The sequence below is a fragment of the Diabrotica undecimpunctata genome, chromosome 3 (genome assembly GCF_040954645.1).
Source record: "Diabrotica undecimpunctata isolate CICGRU chromosome 3, icDiaUnde3, whole genome shotgun sequence".
Lineage (NCBI taxonomy): Eukaryota > Metazoa > Arthropoda > Insecta > Coleoptera > Chrysomelidae > Diabrotica > Diabrotica undecimpunctata.
The window spans coordinates 75,422,778-75,442,702 of NC_092805.1; the positions used below are offsets into that span (position 1 = coordinate 75,422,778).

Sequence of the window (19,925 nt, forward strand, 5' to 3'; positions counted from 1 at the left end):
TTAACGACTACTTTTGTAGCGGGACCGACGGCTTTACGTGCCCTCCGAAGCTTGTTAAGCAGTAACACAGCCACTGAGCTACGGCTGCCACATAATTTATACTGAAAATACTAACAAGAGAGTGCTCTCACTTCCACATGTTGAAATTGATATATAGTACCAACAGATGCTAGTTATATACCATCAGTACTAATAAAATGGAAACTATTAAATTAATGTCAATTTCATTTAATCAAACGTACTAACCTTAAACATGGTCCATTTAAGGAAACACCTCAAAAATATTGACAAAAAATTAAAATAGCTTAAGCGTTATACAAGTAACACAGCAGCAAAGCTCACAGCATGAGAATATTGCCACGTACTTTTATATAGCAATTTGTTCTCACAATTTTATAGTTTTCGAAAAATGAACTCCGATTAGAAGATTAAAACGTCAAACAAAATGTAAAAACCTATTCATATTTTGTGATATAAAATCTTCAATTTCGATATTGAATATTCTTAATAAATGTATAATCTAATATTTCTAAATAAATCTCTAAATTCTAAAAAAGTGTACTCAAAACAAATAAATATTATCTACCAAGTGTTTTATTCCAGTTTCATATGAAAGCACCAGATATTAGATATGTATTATAAATTTCGTCACAGGTGCAAATTTGAGATAAAAACCAAATGATAGAGCATATAGTGAAATATAAATATCTTAGAATAGCTGTATCGAGCGAGGATAAGATAAGGTTATTGATGAGAAAAAAAGACCTATCGCTGAGGAGTGACAAAGTAATTGGCAAACGCAAATGAAATATGCATTACAATCTATCATGATACACATATATTCGTAGTGCAGAAACAAGACAATTAATAAACACGTTAAGAGAATCTTAATAATAAGCAAAATTTAACTTTTAATACACAGAAGAAACAATGATATGCAGAAGAAACACAAATTAAAAAACGTTATCCACTTATGTACGCAAGAGAGATACCTCTAGAAAAATCAAAACGACCGAAAATATATACCAAAATAACACAATAAAAGTAAAAGTAGAAGAAGAACCAACCGACCCTAATAAAGCTGACAATGGGATAAGACAGGGATATTTCCTGAGTCCTCTATTGTTCAACCTGATTGTGGATGAAATAATAAAAAAGTAAGAACTAAAAAAAGATACCAAATGGAAGAAAAGCAAATTAAAATAATCTGCTGTGCAAACGATGCAATACTAATCTTTCAAAATGAAGATGATTTACAACGTATGCTACACCAATTTCATATAACTGCCAGAAAATTTAACATGTTAATTTCCCCAAAAGAGACAAAATTCATGGTTACAACAGCAAATTTACTAAGATGTTAATTGGAGCTGGAAGGTCAGATAATAGAACAAGTGATGGAGTTGAAATATCTAGCCATCACATTATCTAGCTACGGAAAGCTCGAAACTGAAGTGGAAGATCCAGTGAATAGAGCAAACAGAGCCGCAGGCTGCCTAAATGAAACAATATGAAGCAATAAAACTATCGGGAAAGAAACGAAAAGCAGAATTTACAAAACAGTCATCAGACCAATGACATACGCGGCAGAAACAAGACCTGAAACAGAGAGGACAAAAGGATATTAGAACAGCAGAGATGAAAACACTTAGAAAAATTGATGGTAAGACACTATGGGACAGAGCTAGAAGTACAGATATACGACGTAGATGCAAGATGGAGAACATCAAGAACTGGTTAAGAAATAGAAGAGTAGAATGGAACGATCATATAAGCCGAATGACAACAATAGAGTAGTAAAGACGCAAGAGACGGTTAACAAGACGATCAGTAGGAAGATCACGAAAACGATGGAACGGCAACTTACTGGAGGCACATTGAAAAATGACAGTCATGTCTATATAAAAAGAAGAAGAAGAAGAAGATACACAGGATAAACATTAAAATTGCTGCAAGAAAAATAAAATAAATCAGTCATATTAATGTAGAATAGCAGAGGACAGAGTGTTTAGAGAAAATAATGAATCAGTCATATTAATGTAGAATAGTAGAGGAACACAGGTCGTTCAAAAAAGACGGAACTCTAAAAAGAAAATAGAATAGATTTAAAAAATAAAAGCATAAACATGTCTTTTCCCACTTTTTTAATATTGAAAATACGTAAATAGAACATTGAATTAAAATGTAATCTTTGATAATCTGTGATAAACCCATCACCTGAACAGTGGCGCCGATATATGTAGTTAAAATTGTTTACACTTATTTTAACTGTTTATTTTGTTATTATCTAGATATGAGTTGCGACCGATATCACAAACTTATTTATTTTTCACAAAGAGGCTCTTTAATACCTAAAATTATTACTATACAAATCTGATTCGAAATATCGTCAAAAAGTAATACACGGCATGTAAAATTTAAATTTTTAATAAAAAGTAGAAGATTAGGCATTACTTATTGGATTCAAAGAACGAGCCTTAAGGAAGATTGCAGTACTAATAAGATCACCGCAATCGGGCATACCCCGGGTAATGATTAATTAATTAATCGGCTAATTCTTCAGTCACCCCTTTAATATGATTTTGCCCCATATAGGGCCTAACCTAGGGTATTTGGTATATAGCTGATCGCTGAAAACCACATCATAGATATAGACATGCTATTTCTGTCGGAAAAGAAGCAAATAATAAATCAAAGTAAGAAAGGACAAAACCAGTCAGCCGAGAGAACCTTTTAACGATTTTGAGCTTGGATCCACCATCTACATATTTAATGAAAAATAATACAACTACCGACATTGAGAATCTGAGCACAAAGCTTATTACGAAACCTGGACCAAAAACACTCTACAATGGCTTATTCGGATGATGAACAACTGTATTTAAATTATGGAGATACCCAAAGTTTAGAGACAAGCCAAAGTTGTTACCTTGTTAAACCTGGCAAAAAAAAGACGGGTACGAAAAATATCCGGTATCAGGGGTGGTATTTTTCAATCTAAATGCCGCTTACGACACCTTAAATTACAGAATATTTTTCCAAAAACTATATGATATCCCCTTAGATAACAAGCTCACTTACATTGTCTGCGTATGCCAACATAAGAGAATATTTTTTGTATCACTCAATGGTAAGAATAGCAGATGAAGAACGGTCTCGCTTGGGGTAGCATAAAGGCACCTAAACGATCCATACCGGTAGATACTAGGACTTCTATTATATAGACGAGACACCTATTATTGCACAATAAAAATAAACTATGAATAAATTTTCAGCCAAAACCCCTGAAAAACTCGTGGGTGCTCCTTCAATTTCCCCAACATAGACGTTTTCACAAAACAGAACATCCAATCTTGTCATAAAATCGTTGAACTGTAGACTTCCTATAAATTACTTGAAAATAGTTTGTATCACACCGGGCCAGTCACAGATTATTGTTTAAAACTAAAAGGTAAATTGAGGACCAGAAATAATATTCTTCACAAGCTTGTCAGGTAAAAATGAGGCGCACGTCCTTCCGCCCTTAAAACATAGACGCTTGCACTATATGCTTCTGCTGCCGAATATACCTTGTTAGACAAATTAACCATTCTTTCTTCTTGTGCACACTACTCCCCATTTTAACACAAAAATATCTATTGTAGCACTTAACCATATTTATTTTGAGATAACCTTCTATCGAGATATCATATGTAGTACACAAATAGTTTAACACAAAGACCAGAACTAAAATATTAAAAAAGCTTCATACAATATATCGCAGAAGATTGGATGAAATAAAAGTAGTTTTTATTAATCAGATGCTTACATAAAATGTACAAAGACATATTCACGTAAACAAAATATATTACGAAATTTCTGTAATTAAAAAAAACATCAAGTTCGGCATTGAACTAATAGAATTATATTAAATAAAAAAACAACATCTTTAAAAATACAGAAAAAATAAAATTTTATGCAAGCGAACATTCCATTCAATAATAAGCCCAAATCCTTTTGTATCTACATACCTGTTTTTTAAAGAACCAGTTACATTTTAGTACGTAGTTATGCCAGGTAATAAGATATCCTCTGTTACAGACATGTTAATGCGTATGACATTCCACTGTCTACAAAAAGTAGATAAAAATAAGGAGCCCATATAAACCGTTCAGGGTGTATGTTGAAAATATACGGTATCATCGCACAGTTGCCAAACTCTCAGAGCTTACTTAAACCGATAAACGTATGGTTCAAATATACAATGAAGAAGAGCTGAACGACCCCTATAATATATACACGTGAACTAAGCGATATACATTTATGATACAGGGGTATTTACGGGCTCCAAAAATTTTTTATAAATTATTAAACTCTACATGTTGATGAATCGACTGAACCAATATTACGGAATTGTCAAGTGAGCTCCGTATATCGGTATCCACTTGACCACGGAGCTCAATTGAACCTCAATTTTAACATGGGCGGAGTTCACTTAATGCCGTAGATATATATATATATATATATATATATATATATATATATATATATATATATATATATATATATATATATATATATATATATATATATATTATATATATATATATATATATATATATATATATATATATATATAAATATATACATATATATATATATATTATAATATATTCTGTCCTTAAGTAATTGTACAAAAAGAAACAGTAGATTCTACACTTTAAAATATTACGATTTAAGCTAAATTGCTTTAATAAAATATTGATATTAAGAAAGATACAGGGTGTTAAAGTGCAAACTTAAAATTTTATTTTTCGCTATAACTTTCACATTTGTAAACATTTATGTACAAAAATTTACAACTGGGTACTATTAAATATGAGAAATTATAATTTGATGCACACTTTGATGTAACTGATAGGGGGCGCCACTTATGCCACATATGTGGTATAAATTTGCACTTAACTTTTTTGCTCTTTAAGTTACCTGTATTTAGGATAGAAAATATTAAAGATACAATATTTTAACAAAAAAAAAACGTATACTTGTTAATAACTTCAAAACTCAACAGTTTTCGAGATAATCGCATTTTAAAAATCAGCTGCATAATTCTGATCTAAGGCAATTACTCCAGGCAACGAAGAAAAAATAGACAAAAACATTAATACTTCTGAATTTTGGTATAAAATACCTTTAACTAAAGTTAAAAGTTAACGAAATATTAAATAAAATAAATATATCAGCAGGATACTTAATAATAGGATTTGACAAAATAACAGAATAATAGGATTTTACATCAAACATTTTACGTTTTATGTTAAATTAAAGTCATAATCAAAACATTTTGTTTACAAACCAAATTAAGAAATAGTTAAACTAAATAAAATAAAGTAACTGCTGCAGTATTTATTTCTTCCCATAGTTGGTTGTGAATGTTTATGGGATTCTTATAGACACGTTGTTTTAATGCGCCCCATACTCCAAAATCAAGCGGATTAAATTCGGGGCTACGTGGTGGCTATAATGTATAATGGATGAATGTAATATTTTGGATACATATTCTAATAACATTGGGGGGGTTAAGCGTGATAATTTAGGATTGAAGCTGTAGATGAGTCGAATAAACCCACTCTGATAAAGGCTGTCACCATTGTAGAAGACGTCTGTCTCAATGTCCTTATCAATGCCTCTACAATTCTTAGGGGATACTTATCCCTGCGAGCGGGGCAAGGCTTACTGGTTCCACTAGTCTGGACTGACTGGTTCCGCCCTCGCGGATTTACAAGAGGGTAGGGAAATCTTTCTGGAAAGGAAGGGAATTAAGGACTTCTCGGTCTCAGGTCCTGCAAAGAGTGAGAGGCTATGGGCTTACGTTAGAAGCCGGAGCACTGCATAAGCGAAATGTGTATCTCTTCTAGTCTCGACCTGTAACGGCTAGGAATAACAAAAACAAATTTCGAGTTTAAGGTGTATTAACTATACTGTACACTACAAAATATCAGTTAGGACCAAAATGTTTGATCAGGCGCGAAGGGAGACGAGAAGAGACAAGCAAGGAATTAAAGGTCGGACAATTCCGTATTATTAGATATACCTTGGGTTAGTATATAGATATTAGTTACCTTCGCGTATCTAGGCTCTAGCTAGGGAATACGCCTCCAGTCCTACAGGGAATTGAGATTGCGGACCTTCGAATCTCCAGTTGCCGACACTTATATGTCACACTATCCCGTCGAGTTCAATAACGCGTCCACTGTCTGCGTATCGTCCGATCTCCACACTATGACGTGGAGCGTCTGGCGTGACCACTTCCCACTCTAGTCCGCCCTGGCGTGGGGCCACTCTCCGGGCGCCGCGCTCTTACTGGACTGTCTGACCCACTTCATTCCGTTTTTTATGTATCGCCATCTTGTACCTTAGATTCTTTTTTGTCACGTCCATGTGTTAAACTGGATCACGCTATGTAAAAACTTCTTAGTCAGCTCAATTCTTCTCACTTGTTTAACAATTCGTACCTTGTATTAATTTCCAACAAGGTCTAAGTGTCGTAATTTTTTAAACATTCAGGCTTGTGTTAAACTGGGTCAATTGTTTTGTTTTTAATTTGAAATGTATACGTTAAACTGTGTCGAATTTATTCTTTATTAATTTGGAATATATAATAATTTCTTAAATAATTATTACTCTTTACTAGGCTAATTGTCCCTTAATTTTTCCTTCTTTATTTCCTTGCTGTTTACATTACAATATCCAAACCTTATGGTATATTATGGAACTACATCTTATTTGTCGCAGAAGTTAAATAATTTATTAAACTGTGATGTATCTCGTTCATTGGTTACTTATACACACACACACACGGAATAACCTATCGATGACATTACTTATTTATATGTTTACGTTACAGCTTACGAGTAACTATAATTACATCTCGAACCAATGGACTATTATGATTTACTAACGAACTAATATTATGATGAACTAAATTGCCTATGTGTTAACTATATTTATAGCAATATCGGTTATTAGAACAACGATTCTTTCAGGTTAGATTTGTAGAAAAGTATTATGAAACAGGACACATGTGTTATTCAATACCTGTGCTCTAGTTTCTATTTGTCCTAATAAAATGAGTAAACAATTTACGTAATGAACAATAAGTATTCTTTTCGGATTTTTTATGAATTAAATAATTATATCAATATCTCACCACATTGCCAAGGAATATGACTACCACGACCAATCCAACGTTCAGAAAAGTTGTATTTAAGTATGTTCTAACTGCCTCTATTCTCCACATTCTCTCTAGAATGTGGTGGTGTACCATGTTGCATAAACAATATATTTTGGGTTTTTAGCATTTTACAATAGAGAAAAAGTAATACAACGCCATTATAGAAACTTAAGAAGCGATAGCAAAGGGAAATTGTAAACATGATGACGGCCAACGTCTGAATACGGGCACGATACCTAAAGAAGCAGATGAAATATCTTTTCTCCAATAAAACATTTAGCACCCATAACAAAGCATTTTGTGATGTTACATTATCATCTTTGAGTTGTTTAAATAAGAATAAACTATGAATTATGCTTATCTACAGGTATTCAGGGCTTTACGGCACAAATATCAAACTAAGAATTATTGTGCAGCTGACTTATAAAATGCATTTATCTCGAAAACAGTTGCATTTTCAGATTACTAACAAGTATACCTTTTCTTTGTAAAAATAATGTATCTTTAATATTTTTTAACACAAATAAAGCTAACTTAAAGAGCAAAAAAGTTAAGTGCAAATCTATACCACACATATGGCATATGTGGCGCACTCTATTAGTTACATTAAAGTAAGTATAAAATTATAATTTACCCTTCTTAAAAGCATCCAACTGTAAATTTTGGTCCAAAAATATTTACAAACCAAAAGTTATAGCGAAAAAAAAAATTTTAAATTTCCACTTTAACACCCTGTATCTTTCTTAATATCAACTTTTTATTAAAGCAATTTGGCTTAAATCGTAATATTTTAAAGTTCACAATCTACGGTTTCTGTTTGTACAATTACTTACGGACCACCCTGTATATACAGTGTGACCCATTTAGATTGGAAACACCTCTATAAAATTTGAAGTTGTTAACCGATTTTAACCAAATTTTTTTTTAATGTCATGTAATAAAAGGTCTATTGCGGGACAAAATATGAAATATTTAGTTAAATTTTCAGGGCATTCTACGATACTTTTTCTTCGTCGAAAATGGAGAATTTGTATTAGCGATTATTTTATTAAAAAAATTTCTACGCCACTGGATTTAGAGTGGTTTCAAATAGCTATGACAAAAATTGCATTAAGATATATTTATTAATAACAAATTTAGGACAACTTAAAATTTTAAAACTCACTAAAAAAAACACTCTGTATTAACAGAAACATGGAAACATAATTTTAGTTTAAATCCTAGTTGCCTCTACCAGTCCACCATCTAATTGGATACATTTGTCGTAGCGTTTATGAATATTCCTAATTACATTTCTTAGTTGTTAGGGAGTAATTACTGCACATGCCTGTCGAATTCTTGCACGAAGTTCGTTTACGTCTCTTGCACGGGTTTGGTAAACTTTTTGTTAGGTAACTCCCCAGAGAAAGAAGTCCAAAATTGTGAGATCTGGAGATCTGGGTGGCCAATCTATCAACGGACTACCCCAGCCTATCCAACGGTTCGGAAAATTTTCATTTAGCCATTGCTTCACGGTTCTGGCGTAATGAACTTAACACCCATCTAACTGGATACACAAATTTAATCGTTCATTAATTGAGAGCTCATGAATAGCATCCCACAAGTCGGTGTTTAAAAATTATAAAAAGTTCTGTGAGTTCAAGTTTTCTTCAAAAAAAGAAAGGACCAATAACTCGCTCGTTCAGTATACTTGCTCGTTCAGTATACCACACACCACATTGATTTTTTGAGAATACTGGCTTTTACAGTTTATTACCCAATGAGGATTATCTGCTGTCCAATAGCGACAATTCTGTGATGATCGTGGCTTCTGTGGCTTCGTCGGTAAACAACACGTTTTTAAGACATCGCAAAATACTCTCTCGAGGCACATTCAAATATAAACTGGCATTCCTTAAACTGGCATTAGGGTTATTTCTGAAATGATCTAAAATGATTTGATCATTTCCTCTTCTTCTTTGTAACTGTTTATTTTTTAAAATTAGTTCTGATACTGCACCATATTCATTAAATATTCTATTAATTTTGTTTACCGTACCGCAGCTAATATTAGGACGATTCACATGTCTGTCATTAAATATTATACAAACTTCCCTGGCACTTCTATCGTTATCTCCCAAAAGACGTATAATTTCAATTTTTTTCTATCAAACTTAATCTTGCAACCATGACACAAAATATTATTAAAAGAATGTGAAGTAAATATTGTTGCAGATATTATGCATAAATTTATGCTAGCACTGAAATTTGTATGCACAAATAATGTTAAACAGTAATATCGTTGTCATGGCAACTGAGATTTAAGTTGTAGCATGTAAAGTTAATAATAATGCAAGTGCGTTACTTGCATTAAATTTTTATGCTATTTTAAAAATTTTTTTGTCTATTATTTTGTCTTTTATTATTAAAATTATTTGAAAAATAATTAGTTTTATGGTTATCTGTTGATACAGGGTGTTCTTTTTTGACTCGTAGCTTAGTGAGTTTTAAAATTTTAAGTTGTCATAACTTCGTTATTAATAAATATATTTTAATGAAATTTTTGTCATAACTATTTGAAGCCACTCTTAATCCAGTGGCGTAGAAATTTTTTTAATAAAAAAATCGCTAATACAATTTCTCCATTTTCGACGAAGAAAAAGTATCGTAGACTGCCCTGAAAATTTAAATAAATATTCCATATTTTGTCCTGCAATAGACCTTTTATTACATGACATTAAAAAAAATTTGGTTAAAATCAGTTAACAACTTCAAATTTTATAGAGGCGTTTCCAATCTAAATGGGTCACACTGTATATATACAGGGTGGTCCTTAAGTAATTGTACAAAAAGAAACTGTAGATTCTACACTTGAAAATATTACGATTTAAGCCAAATTGCTTTAATAAAATGTTGATATTAAGAAAGATACAGGGAGTTAAATTGGAAATTTAAAATTTTAATTTTCGCTATAACTTTTATGTTTGTGAACATTTATGTCTAAAAATTTATAACTGGGTACTATTGAACATCATAAATTATAATTTGATGCACGCTTTAATGTAGCTGATAGAGGGCGCCACATATGTGGCATACATTTGCACTTAACTTTTTTGCTCTTTAAGTTACCGGTGTTTGTGATATAAAATATTAAAGACACATTGTTTTAACAAAAAAAAGGTATACTTGTTAATAACTTCAAAACTCAACAGTTTTCGAGATAATCGCATTTTACAAATCAACTACATAGTTCATATTTAACGCAATTACTCCAAACAACGAAAGAATATTAGACAAAAACATCAATACCTCTGGATTTTGGTATAAAATGCATTTAATAAAGTTAATAGTTAACGAAATATTAAATAAAATAAATATATTAGCAGGATAGAATAGTAGGATAGTAGGATAATAAAAAATGTAAATAAATCTCACCATTCAAATTACAAGGCAATTCGCATGTCCGTAAAAAATAATTACCAATTATTCCAAACCATACGTTTATTTAAAATTCATGTTTAAAATGCATATCCTATGGTTTGGTACCATTTGTAATTCTTTTTTATGGATATGCGAATTACCTTGTAATTTGAATGGTGAGATTTATTTTATAAAATGATTTTATTAATTGGTACACCACCACATTATAAAGAAAAGTGCAGTGAGAACATAATTAAATACAACTTTCCTGAACGTTGGATTGTTCGTGGTAGTCATATTCCTTGGTCATGTGGTGAGATATTAATATAATTATTTAATTCATAAAAATCCCAAACGAATACTTTATTATTAAATTATGTTTATTATATATTATACTTATAATACTTATTACAAATACTGCAGCAGTTTCTTTAGAACCAATGATGCTATTTAATATGAGACGATCTTTTATGAAATGTTTTGACAAATGAATTAAAGAAAATGTTGGACATACGAACACTTACTTTGACAAAAAGTTTAATGTTATTAAGTTTAACTATTTCTTAATTTTGTTTATAAATAAAATATTTTGATTATGACTTTAATTTAATACAAAACGTAAAATGTTTGATGTAAAATCCAATTATTCTGTTATTTTGTCAAATCCTACTATTCTATCCTGCTAATATATTTATTTTATTTAATATTTCGTTAACTATTAACTTTATTAAATGCATTTTATACCAAAATCCAGAGGTATTGATGTTTTTGTCTAATATTCTTTCGTTGCTTGGAGTAATTGCGTTAAATATGAACTATGTAGTTGATTTGTAAAATGCGATTATCTCGAAAACTGTTGAGTTTTGAAGTTATTAACAAGTATACCTTTTTTTTGTTAAAACAATGTGTCTTTAATATTTTATATCACAAACACCGGTAACTTAAAGAGCAAAAATGTTAAGTGCAAATGTATGCCACATATGTGGCATATGTGGCGCCCTCTATTAGCTACAGTAAAGCATGCATCAAATTATAATTTATGATGTTAAATAGTACCCAGTTATGAATTTTGATACATAAACGTTCACAAACATAAAAGTTATAGCAAAAATTAAAATTTTAAATCTCCACTTTAACACCCTGTATCTTTCTTAATATCAACATTTTATTAAAGCAATTTAGCTTAAATCGTAATATTTTAAGTGTAGAATCTACGGTTTCTTTTTGTACAATTACTTAAGGACCACTCTGTATATATATATATATATATATATATATATATATATATATATATATATATATATATATATTATATATATATATAAATACATATATATATATATATATATATATATATTTATAAATATATATATATATATATATATATATATATATATATATTTATAAATATATATATATATATATATATATATATATATATATATATATATATATATATAGGTATAAAGAAAAGTGACGAATATTTATTTACCAATTTTAAAGTTCACAAAACAAAATTAAAGGTTTTTCATCTTACAGATCCTTTCGTGATAGATTCTCCGAAAAGGAACTGGAAAACACCAGGTCAGATAAAAGCAATTTTTCGGCTACGTTATTTATCTAATGCAGATCTAATCATATACGATTGTATATTTACGATTTTTAGATTCTCTATGATTTAAAACCTCTAGATATTACTTTGTTACGTGAAGACTATGAATTTTGTGTTCCCCGTTTGGGCTATATATTTTAATTATATTTCATGCTATATACTTACTTGAACTTCTCCAAAAACTTATGGTCTTTAAGTGCCGATTTAGAAACCTGAATAGCATCTTTGAATTTAGAGTCATATAGGTAGAGTCTGATTACCTCCTCTACCTTATCTAGAGGAATCTTATCTTGTTCTTCATTTTCGTCATCGTTTTCTGTTCCAAACATATAAATAATTAAGCAAATATTTAAACAATTTATTGAACATACTAAGTTCAAAAAATAAGCTCCATATTGTTACTTTTCTTTCAAAAAGATTAGAACTAAAATTGAGGCAAATATGTACATTGAATACTGTGCATATTAATTGAATGAAAATATATGATATTTTACATTTTTCTATAAAAGTTCGAATGAAGTGTACAAATATTTTTAAAAAATTGTAACTATGTTTATTTTTATTTCAATATTACACAAAAATTCGAACATTTTTAATAATTTAGAAACAATAATTGTATTAAAGCTTTGATCCACAATAAAAGTGTTATAAAATCTATGCACGAATTACGTATTTTTGCTTCGAATTAACGGACTCTTTCGACCGGCGAAACGATCGGAAGTTCAACATTAATTCAGTTATGTCTCTGCGAGGTGGTAGTTAGTTATATTATTTATCGAATGTTTTATCTGTTATTCATCCAGTTTCATTGTCAGTATTTGATGAATAAATGTCACATTACAATGATGTGATGAATTCTTTGAGTAAATAAGGTTTTTTATGTTTCGTTTATGTTTTTTTTTACTGAAATTGAAAAGCACTTCACCATTAGAGCTGATTTTTTAAGAGTCCAATCAAGTTATGAATTAAATTATGAAACCGTCATAAAGGGATGACCAAAATTCATTAAATTTCAATAATTTTAAATGACCATTTTTTTTTATTTCATAATTCAATCATGCATGTAAAATAATTAAAAAAAATTATTTTAAGGGGTGTATTAAGTGTATTTTTCGTGACAGGGGCATACTAAAAATATATATAATTGTTTTTAGTATTTTTAATTTAGTCAATTAAATATATTTTTTAAGTATTGTTTTATGAGAATATTGATTTATGTTTAGAGTCGCTGCCTGTGGACCGCTAGGGCATGTCTGGAGCTGGCGCTGGACGTGATAGCATACGGCACGTCGGTGGCAAGGTGTTGAAGAGGCGGGCCCCTGTCATAGAATCAGTTAAAACCCAACAAGAACAACAGCCACAAGCGACCCAGACAACGACAAGAGCTCCACTCGCGGAAGGTGCTGAGCTGGAACATCAACCAGCACTCACTCAAGCGGGACGACCGAGGCAGCGCATGAAATGGACTGTGTCCATGAATGAAAATGTTTTGCGCTTTTAATTATACGGTGACAAACCTCGGTCAAGAAACGATCGGCTATCGACAAAATTTGTATGCCAAATTTTGCAGAGAGTACCCAGAAATGCTAGTATCTGAACAACGAGTAGCAGATCAATACCTGGTAATTATTAAAAATAATCTCATCCCAGAGACTAGACGCAATACCATCATAAACGAAGTCGCACGGGAGATTCATAATCAAGCATTAGTTGGAAATCAAGCCCCTAATGAAATACAAGAACCGATTCCTGAGGTTGCCATACAAGAAACTCAACCTGATAATACACAGCAGGACAACAACGAGTTGCGCGATAGCTTGGTTAACTAAATGGTGCGCGTCGTACAAGAGTAATGGAACAAACCCACTTAGCAGACAACCGCTACCAAGGGTAAACTCTTGTAAGAAACTAGGTACGCTGTTACAATTTGTCCTGAACACTGAAGTCCTGTCCAATTTTGTCGTAGAGGTCTATACATTGGAATATATGCATACGCTGATTTACTGTGTAGCATCAGCAATTACTAATGTTATGGACATTAAGATCAGAATACGACGGAGTACTAATATCGGAAGGACAGATAACAGAGTTACACTTCGGGAAAACGGCTACTAAGGAAAATTGAATCATTGGGTAGGGACATTAGTCAAATCACAGGTTACAATATGTTCGAGGTACAACAAGTAGAAAAGTAAAAAGAAAAGCTGAAAATGTTAGCCACCACAAGACACTCGCAATATGATTCTCACTTTGAGAATGCCGAGAAGACGTTCTATAGGAAACTCAATTCTACAGCAGAAAGTGCCAATAAATCGTACTCAAGACTAGAAGAAATTCATGAGTTTGGGGAAATTAATTTTCCACACCAGCCGCTCTTAAGACCAATGCTGGATGGATCGAAGATACGACGCACAACTGCCAACACTACGTTACTGCTCTCTACGAACCCTTCACTACTGAAGAAGTTTCAAATATTATCAAAGAGCTTCATAACTGAAAATCTCCTGGACCAGACGGCGTTCAAAACTTCTGGCTTAAGAAGTTCCGAAGTATTCATGAGTGCTTATCAGCATTAATGAATCACACTAGTTCTCATCCGCAGGAAATACCATCTTTCCTAACCTAGGGACTTATTTAATACCAAAGGATCAAAATAACACCCAAGATCCAACCAAGTATCGCCCAATTACTTGTCTTCCAACTCTGTATAAATTGGTCACAACCTGTGTAGCCCAGCGTATCTACCAACACTGTGTTCTAAACAATATCATAGAGTCTCAACAGAGAATAACTTATCATCGACTCTGTCATTTCTAACCAAGCATATAGCAAAAAAAAGGAATCTCTTTACTGCTTTCACCGACTACAAGAAAGCATTTAATTAAGTGTCGCATGAATGGCTTATAGATATATTAAAAATATATAAAGTCGAAGATAACATAGTGACCTTTTTAAAACATGTATTGTCTGATTGGAAGACAAAAATTCACCTCCAAATACCTGGTGAAAACAATATCGAAACTGAAAATATTGCAATCACCTGGGCTTATTCCAAGGAGATTCGTTAAGTCCACTGTGGTTTTATTCATAGTGTTCATCCAGCGATGAACCCCTTATCCCAGCTACTGAACTGAACTGACACAGGTTTTAGCATAAAAAATAACACTACTGTTATGGCAAAACTTAATCATCTCTTGTATATGGTTGATTTAAAACTATTGGCTTCCACTCGAAGCCACCTGGATGAGCTGCTGAAAACAGTAGAAAATTCCTCTAATGATATTAGTATGCACTTCGGTTTTGATAAGTGCCGCGTCTTAAATATAATCAAATGCGGATTCGATATGCAAAATAACCAAAACATCGAGGCCATGGGTGAAAATGATATGTATATATACCTCGGAATAAAGCAAGCACAGAAGATTGACCATAAGCAAATGAAAACTAAGATAACTACTGAATTTATACGAAGGGTAAAACAGCTGCTTCATTCATACACCTTAACAGTAAAAATTTGTTTAAGGCACTAAACAGCTACGCATGTTCCGCGTTAAGCTACTCATTTGGTATTTCATCACTACGAGGTATTAGATCGCAGGCGGCAAATACTTTTTGGAGACAACCAAGTGACTCGAAAAATATATGGTACCCATCCACTAGACCTTTATACACTGGTACAGGGTTCCAGAATACTGGAATGAATATCGTGAGGGAATAGAAGATGAACAATAAGCCGACTAGCTGTAGTATGACCGGTTATAACAGACGACTTCCTTTTAGAAAAACAGCCCTTCTTTTAACGCAAAATATGCCGTATTAATATGAATTCTGAAGAATCTATTTGATGTGTGTTCGAAAGGTGCAGTAGTTATGGAGTGTGTCGTTGAATATGTTTTTATTTGGAATTAGGTCTTAAAGTTGAGAAATTAATAATTCTATGATTACGAAAAATTCTCAACATAACACGTTAATTACAACGAGAAATAAGTTTGCATCTTATACACTGAACTTATTGACATCATGAGAAGCACCGTTGCATCTCAAGTCTTGGTATATTTTAGGCTGCGTGATACAACTGTGGTTCATAATACCTTTTCATTTACATGGAATACGTTTTCTTAGTGGCTTGGTGAATCCTTTTCTATTCTTAGGCTGCATTTAACGATATTAGTGTCTAGCAATAAAGCAATATATTATTCGGTAGGTTAAAAAAGTTTATAACTTAAACAATTGTATATTTTTTAATGCAAAAGATCAGTAAATGTCCTTTAAAATTGACAAAACATATTTCTTCCCTACGAAATAAATTAAAAAATATATTTGTGTAAACATGTCTATAGATTACATGTATGAACCTCGCAAACGCACGTAATACAATATAATTTATTGCAATGAATGCACCTGAAATGAGAAAAGGGAGTTTTTGTCTGTGCAAACTTTTTATCATTCTCTGATGAATTTTTTCATAACATGTGACACATCTTCTTCTGGAAGAACTACGCAATTCCTCTAGATGGTGAGCTTCAAGAGCACGTTATATCTGCTGCTCTGGACTAGTTAATCTAGAGAAATCTATCAGTTAACAAACATTCCTTAAAAGATTTGATATATATATATATATATATATATATATATATATATATATATATATAACTATGTTAGAAATATCGGGTATGTGGTCTATTAAATAAAAAATCTTTGTTTTTTCTAAATCTCAATATTTCGCCATTTATTTGATGGCTTCATCGGGAGTAACTGTAAAAAACAAACATTTCAAAACACTGACGTACACTTAGATTTACAATACTTACAGAAATTGAAAGATTATACACATAAATAAAATTAATACTAAAATAACATTATTGTTGATGACACTGTACATTTAATAAAATGCATGTTAAAATTTAAAATATCTTTGAGCACGTTCGTTACAATCAATATATATATATATATATATATATATATATATATATATATATATATATATATATATATATATATATATATATTTTAGTGTTAATTACTTTTTGATGAATTATATAGGCGTTGACAACAACTGACTCTAGAAAGATCTCAATCGCTATATTAGAATACCATTTCACTGATATTCGTAATGCTGTAGAGTAGGACTTAAATTGGGCGGATAAGTATATCTATAAATATTTCTTCTTATTGTAGTCGACAAATGGCTTTTAAACTATTCCTCCCCTTTGATGGACGTCTATCGTTTCAACAGTATGCTTTCTACTCCGCACAAGCTGAGTAGAATAGCCGAGTTTGTTCTTTCACTTAGTTACTACGAACCTGTGATATTCCCCATTCCAATAAGCTTTCCTTTCTTAAATTTTGCACCAGTCAGTCACTTCTCTCAGATTAAGCTTCCTTAAGAGGTTAACAGTGTCGGTTTTTAGTCCATTTGAAGAATCATATTATATCGTGGTTTTCTTGAAACACGTGGATCACGAATTCAAACTTTATTAAAAATGTATAAAATTCTGAACTAACTAACTGACCTTAAAAAAATTAATTATTTTGACAAACCATTTCGACCCTCGACTGTCCTCGAGTACAGTCTATAAAAATGTCATCCCATGATACTTCTGGTTTAAGTGATTCCAAATACCAAAACTCGATTGTCAGTCGTAACATTGCCCCCTCCTTTAGACTGGCGCCACTGCCAGTCCACTGTCTCCTCGATACGGGGCCAACCGATGCAGATGTACGATCTTCATTTTTGTTCTTGGTCGTATGATTCGTTAGCAACAATATTGATTCGGGCTGCCATGGACGGACCTTCCCATGACTTCTGTAGCTTTGAACATCGCCCCTTATAACGTACTGGATTATAAAACCACACCAAATCTCCTTTCTTGAACCCGGTGAGTTAGCTCGTTTGTCATATCGAGTCAAATCTAATGTTGAAAACCTTTCCTTTCAGTCACAGCATCTACGGTGTCATCAATACCTGGCAATGGATAACTATCCTTGACCGTAACATCATTTAATCTCCTGTAATCCACACAATATAAGTTTATGCTCCTACGGCGAATGCCGACGGAGCATAAGAAGAAGTGGAATTATTTTACCGAGATATCAAAGAGGCACTTAGAATAACGAAAACAAGAGAAATCACGATAGTCCCAGGTGATCTCAATGCAAAGATTGGAAAGGGACAAAGCGGAAAGTGTATAGGAAACTATGGTCTGGGAAATCGAAAAGAGAGAGGAGACCGTCTGTTACAATTCTGTCAAGAGCAGAACTTGATTATTACAAACACATTTTTCAAGTTAACAAACAGACGACTGTATACATGGTGATCGCCCGCAGATACATCGGAGAAAGTAGTCAGGAACCAGATAGACTACAGTTCATCCGGTTTCAACATGAGTTGTCGGTACACGCGGTCGGTGTGTGTGGCAATGTCGTCATAGCAATCCCGAATTTTGTAATTGGTTAAAAATTAAATGGTCACGTTCTTCAATTTTAACAGTGACGAACCGACTTACTGTTATACAGGGTGTTTCAAAAAGGTATGTCATAACTACATAGACTACAGTTCATCCGGTTTCAACATGAGTTGTCAGTACACGCGGTCGGTGTGTGTGGCAATGTCGTCGTAGCAATCCCGAATTTTGTAATTGGTTAGAAATTAAATGGCCACGTTCTTCAATTTTAACAGTGACGAACCGACTTACTGTTATACAGGGTGTTTCAAAAAGGTATGTCATAAATTAAATCACGCATTCCGGGGACAAAAATAAATTGATTGTATCCAACTTACCTTAGTACAAAAGTGTACACAAAAAAAGTTACAGTCCTTTGAAGTTGAATTGAATTGTTTTTTTGCATTATCTTCTAAACTACTTGACATTTTGTAATAAAAATGGACACGTTACTTTCTTGTTCTGAAAGTATTTTTCATACAAAAGAAACAACAAAATCTAAGCGGAGAAAAATTTTAAAGGGGTGCAGCTCTAAATCCCCCCAAACTTCTGAGTACGTTCAAATGAATTTTGTGGCATATTAAGGTTAACACATTATTTTTAAAACTTTTTTTCCTCTTATCACTTTTTCGAAAAACAAGTTTTTTCCTAGTTGGCCATAAAATAACAATTAGTTTCTACGGATACAATAATTACAAACAGTTCCGGGTACATTCCAACCGCAAGTTGCTGGCAATGGTGGTCGTCCAATAATGGATGCAACTGATGAAGACATTTTAGAAATCATTGAAGAAGTCCTTGGAACAAGTACAAGGGTAATAGCTGCTCAACTAAATGTTCCTCACGTAAGTCTTTGTTCTTGGCAAACGATTTACAAGAGTATTTGGAAGAAGTGAATATTGCAATAAGTCCGGGAGTACCTTTGCAGGCAGTTCATTTTGAACATTTATTGTAATATCATATTTATAGAGGTTATAGACATTTTTTGTACTTGTTAATTCATTTAAGCCATTTATTTAGTTGCACGTAATTTTTTAACGGTTAATGAAAAGGGCCGTAACTCAATAAAAACTGTTTTTTGAAAAAAGTGATAAGAGGCCAAAAAACTTAAAAACTAATGTGTTAAACTAATGATGCCACAAAAAGCATTTGATTTGAACGTACTCAAAAATTTGGGGGATTTAGGTCTGCACACCCCCTTAAAATTTTTATGTGCGCTTAGATTTTGTTGTTTCTTTTTTATGAAAAATGTTTTCAG

The 19,925-nt window shown here is 32.1% G+C and overlaps 1 protein-coding gene across 2 annotated transcripts in view; it reads right to left on the reverse strand.

The window, feature by feature from the left end:
• Positions 1-19,925, reverse strand: part of Cap-D2 (CAP-D2 condensin subunit) — a 329,802-nt gene that overhangs the window by 170,653 nt on the left and 139,224 nt on the right. For both annotated transcript variants that reach the window (XM_072526074.1, XM_072526073.1), the window contains exon 8: positions 12,390-12,540. In XM_072526074.1, the coding sequence (XP_072382175.1) occupies positions 12,390-12,540 (151 nt within the window). The remainder of the gene's footprint in view (positions 1-12,389; positions 12,541-19,925) is intronic.